The following is a 5132-nucleotide window of genomic DNA, read 5'->3' as shown; positions in this document are numbered from 1 at the left end:
AAGAGCTAACTTAACGCTAACGTTGAAAGACTACTATTCAAGGGCGTTGTCACTGGCTCATTTGTAGCGGGAACAGTTTGCAGAGCAGTGCACACGATGCGACATTGACAATTGAAGTCATTTTGTCCCCGCTTCATGACCCAGGAATCTAAACGAGCTGAATTTCTTGCAACATGTTCCGGGGGAAAAAATTACACAAAAACGGGTATGTCACACGACGAAAACATGTCCCCTCCCGATGTCTCTGCAACATGTCCCCTAGTGTGTGCCGTCCTTAACCTCACTACTCAACACAATCCATTAGGCTTATTATGGATTTCCATTCCTCGGCGTTTGTCCCAGGGACTCGGCATAGGCACCACTTAGTTGCTATTCCCTTCAGTGATTTTGGCAGCTTCTGCCTCGGAGACTTTTCGGTTGCATGTATACGATCAAGGGTGGTTCTTGAAACTGCAGGCCAATCCTTCTTTTTGTCGGAGGAAATGCCAGTTTCTCTTCGCTATTTCAGCAATAAATGTGGCGCGTGGGTTGTACGTCGTTACCAGAGGTATGCGGTTGGTAGTGTTTCTTTTCTAGGTTGCGGGCTCTCCACTTGACTTAGAGAGCGAGTTTTCCGCATTCTAAAAGTATCCCCTCTCTCTTGTAGCCACATGCGACAAAAACTTACCCTCTTTAACAGTCTCTGTGGAGGAGCAAATTCTAAATTCTTAACGCCGGGTAAAACGGTATTAATACGTGACCTTAAACCAGCGTTCTAACGAAAAAGTTGGCAGTGAAAAACTGTGGCTTTATTAAACGGTCAGTTTTCACTGCTATCTATTTATCTTATTCTCTCTAGTTACCAGTCTTCTTAATTATATATCTATCATATTTGAATTTACTCAACCGTCACTTCTGAAGATGACATGATCTCCTCTCTAAATTAACGATTATCGTTAATTCCTGATTTGCATTGAAGTTACTATTATCGTTAATTTAGGACACTGTGTCCCAGGACTTGTGGTAACAGAGAAAATAAGGAAATAAAAAAACATATCCGTGGAGTGGATTTGAACACGGAGCTTCTATTCTATAGGAACCGCTTCTTTCCTTTTCACCACTGAAGATCAAAACACCGCACTCTCTAAAACACATTTATTTAAGTCTCTCATAGAATATCGCTGCTGAAAAATTATTAGGCCTAACCGCCTAAGCTAGATTAATAATTTAAGCATATACTTTGATTTTAAAATGTTTAGCTTTGTCGTAGAGTTTTGTCGTTAGAGTTTCGCTGCCGAGTGATGATACAACATTATCAAATAGGCGTGTAAAATATTGTCCCTAAGCAGCTAGCGGTGTGGTGGTCAAGTGGTTAGGTCTTGGTTAGGTGACGGGTTAATAATGAACATTCCCAGGTTCGAGTCCTACGTCCATAAACTTGGGCTATCTTTTCAAAAATATGTGACCGTTTCCCATAATCCATATCAAGCTAAGCATCAAGAATTTGATCACGTGATCTGCTGTGTGCCAGGGTCTTCTCCCGACCCGCCGCCATATTGAAAGCCGAGAAGACCCTGGGAACGAGGTTGACGATTCAAGCAAAGGAAGTTCTGAACACGTGTGGAAAAAAATGGCGGCCGTACCGAGCGAGATATACCCGCACATCTACTCATTTTTGCTGCAAAATAAGTTTGTTAAAACTGCGAAATCATTCAAGAAAGAAACACTTCTGGTAAGTGCAGTATCCCTCCTAAATCGTGGTTTGATTATTTCACTTACGAATGTGTTCCAATTCCTTTCGATTGTGACAAAGCGTTATAAAGCCGATGATACACGCACAAATGTTGAACAGTGTGTCGTGTCATGTTGAATGTTGAAATATGCCATTCAACACGTTGAATGTTGTTGAACGATGTTGAACGAGAATAGAGACCAGCTCTATTCCGTTCAACACGTTTGTGCAACATTGTTTAACATTTGCTGAGAAACAATTACATGTAAATGTTGCAAGATGTTGAACCATATTTCATCGGCTTTATATCCATCGATCGTAAATTCAATGTCACACGGACTATAGAGCTTTTCAAATGTCAAATAAACTCACTAATGGAGCAAAAAAAAAAAAAAAGCTGCAGCTGTTAATGCTACAAAGTCCTGGCCTTGGATTTGTTACTACAGGTGTATTTTGAATTACATACTACATACAATTACAAAGCTTTCGATTGCTTAAAAAGATGAGGGGGGTGTGAGGAATTAATGAGGACTTTGCTGCAAAATTTTGCCCTTTGGGTGATTGAGGTGTTAAGCTCTATGATAGCCCACTTTTGGGGATTATGTTACGTTGAGAACAAATTCACTCAAGTCTTTAAATTGACTAATTTATACAGTGTGAGGTGATGGAAATGATTAACATATAGTGTTGTACCTAACATGTATGCATATTAAGTATGTTCTGATTAAACAAATAGTTTTGTATGGATAGAGTCTGATTTCATGTTCAAGCTTGGTTTGACCATTTTTATAATCAGCATCGAATACATGTAAATCAGACAGTCTAGTTTTCTGTTGCATGTCTTCAAGACGGAAAAGTTATGTTGGTGCAAATACCGGTATTCCATTAATATATTGAAAGTGAGTAGTAAGATGACATTAATTTTTCTATCCCTCTCTCTGGGGCTGGGAGGGAAAATCCACTGAGGTTGTACAATCAGTGCATTTGTTCTGTTCATAAGATTGCTTATCTTAAGGACATTCGCGCCCATTGCCACTGCACATTTTTTGCACGCATGTCACGCACACGTCATGCATCGCAGACCACAAAGGTAAACACGATCCTAAGGGCGCAAACATTTTCCATAAGAATGAAACCTGAAAGCATGTGACATCATGGGATAGCTGTGGACCCAGGTCTTCTCGGAAATGTCACGCAATGGAGTGACATTGCGAATAGACAATCGCTTTGAGAACTTTGCAGCGATTTTACTCTCTTGAATGCTCGGCGACCCCCATTTTTCTTTCCGTAGAGCGCTTCCATTTTAACAAAAAACAAAAAAAATCTGTATGTGAGAAGTTACAAATATTTCGCTTTTTATGCTCTTGTACGACCAAAGTTTTCTTTCTTAGACTAATATGTATCATTTTTCAAGGTCTATTTCACCTCAGAAAAATACATCTGCTGCAAAAGTTTGTTTAGTTGTATTAGTTATGTTTAATTAACTACGTTTACCTGATCTAAATTTCGCTAATGTAGCTTTTTTATTGCTGACAGTTGTAAGCTAAGATTGTCTTAAAATAATGCAAGCTTCTAAAAGTGCACCTCATGATCTCGAAAGCGAGCACGGTGACCCCCCATTTTTTTTGCCTTTTTCGCAAAAGTAGATCATTACCTTTCTGCGTGGCAAGTTTAAAAAAACTCTGTACGTGGGAGCGTTTTGGGCGCGAATGTCCTTAAGAGATTTGGTGCTGTTCCTCCTCTCCAGAACATGAACGTTCCTACTCTGCGATCAAGACTGTCAGTCGCCTTTTCCAGGGTCAGATAAGCAAAAGAATTGCCAGGTTGCAATAATCTTATCTACTGTAACTCATCAACTGGGTCGTCCTGGGGCGCCTGAGTAGTGAATGTGGTAAATTGGAGCAATATTTGTTTGGTGTTTCACTTGAATTATTATTATTTGAAGTTGTACTTGCATTACATTGTATCTTTGCTCATTTACAACAGGATTTGACCTCAAACCATCTTGTTGACTGTGACATTGTTCAGTGGTACAATGCCTTCATAAGGTGAGATTTTCATGAAGTGGGTCATTAATTTTCTGTATTTTTCTTGTGTGGTTACATGTACATATCTTTGCAAGCACATGCGGCCCAAGTTTAAGATAAGGTACATGTATGATGTGTGCAGCAACTTTTAAAGTATGGTATTACAAAATTAATTAATTAAGGAACTTTACATACAACTTTTGGGATTTTTAGCATTTAATTACGGGTATATATTTAATTAATAGACATTTATTCTTAGCAATTGTTGTAACTACATGTAGTATAAAATTTATACATAATTATTTTACTGCTTGTAAAAGTACAAAAATTCATCCCTTTGGGCTGCCACATACATAGAGATTATTCCATGGAAAGTGCACACAAACTATTTTTATTCCTGAGTTGCGATGAACCAAAAAATCAAAGGGAACCCATGGCTAAACTCGTGGATTAGGTAATCTAGAGATGTAACATGTTGGTGAACTTCCAATTATTGGTCAATTTTAAAGGCTATTAAAACAAGCTGTGTTCATAGCGTGCAGTCGCTCTCATCTCATTTGGTGTAGGCTTTGTACATATTACAAAGACATATGTCCAGAATAGCTAGCTTGGCAAAGTGGCAGGTCAACACGGTGTGGTATAGGCAAAGGAGTCTAAAGTCGTAGTGGACTGTACCCCCTTCCCCCCCCACAGACACACACAAGTTTGTGTTTGTCACGTGGTGAGAAGATTACTGGGAAAATTTGCATGTATTCAAGAAGTTTTTTCCTTCCCATATGAGCTTACAGACCTTTGTCATTGCATTCCACTCAATGCTGTAGGTAAGGTTTCTGGACAGTACTTGCTTTCCAATGTGGAACTGCTAGTCTCTAATTTAATGCACGTAAAGTACATCAAAATAAGTAGCCTCTTTTGCCAAATGGAATGCATCGGCAACTGCTGGTATTACAAGTGCTTCAGCCCATGTACTCTGTTGTGACAATTATTAGCTAAATACCTTGCCCATGAATCCCCTGTAATGCTTTCAATGAATCTGTCTGGGTTAGCTCTCATATATTGAACACCAACACTATGAATGTTCATGTGATAGCTAGGTTCACCATACAGTTGATGAGATACTGCTCTAAAAAAACAATCACCTGCACCACCAACATCTAATATTGACAAGCCACGTTGAGCTAATCTAGATTGCAACAACAAATAACCATTAACAGGACCTGGGTTCAACTCAATGTCACCTGAAGTACATATCTTTGCCCTTGAAACACAATACTTTTCTTGTTGTTTATTACACTTTATTGAATAACAGTTATTCAAGCCACAACCATCATTAACATAAAGCAATACATCTGTATGTTTATGCTTACTAGTATTAGTTCTTGTTTTGATATAAA

The 5132-nt window shown here is 38.8% G+C and overlaps 1 protein-coding gene across 2 annotated transcripts in view; it reads left to right on the top strand.

Moving 5' to 3' along the window:
- The first annotated feature begins 1563 nt into the window (after positions 1-1563).
- LOC138019779 (uncharacterized) overlaps positions 1564-5132 on the top strand; it is a 20522-nt gene continuing 16953 nt past the window's right edge. For both annotated transcript variants that reach the window (XM_068866668.1, XM_068866667.1), the window contains exons 1-2: positions 1564-1711; positions 3698-3759. In XM_068866668.1, the coding sequence (XP_068722769.1) occupies positions 1610-1711; positions 3698-3759 (164 nt within the window). In that variant the 5' untranslated portion in view covers positions 1564-1609. The remainder of the gene's footprint in view (positions 1712-3697; positions 3760-5132) is intronic.

The sequence above is a fragment of the Montipora capricornis genome, chromosome 10 (assembly GCF_036669925.1).
Source record: "Montipora capricornis isolate CH-2021 chromosome 10, ASM3666992v2, whole genome shotgun sequence".
Classification (NCBI taxonomy): domain Eukaryota; kingdom Metazoa; phylum Cnidaria; class Anthozoa; order Scleractinia; family Acroporidae; genus Montipora; species Montipora capricornis.
Note: the sequence above shows the minus strand (reverse complement) of the source record. Positions and strands in the feature narration are given on the sequence as shown.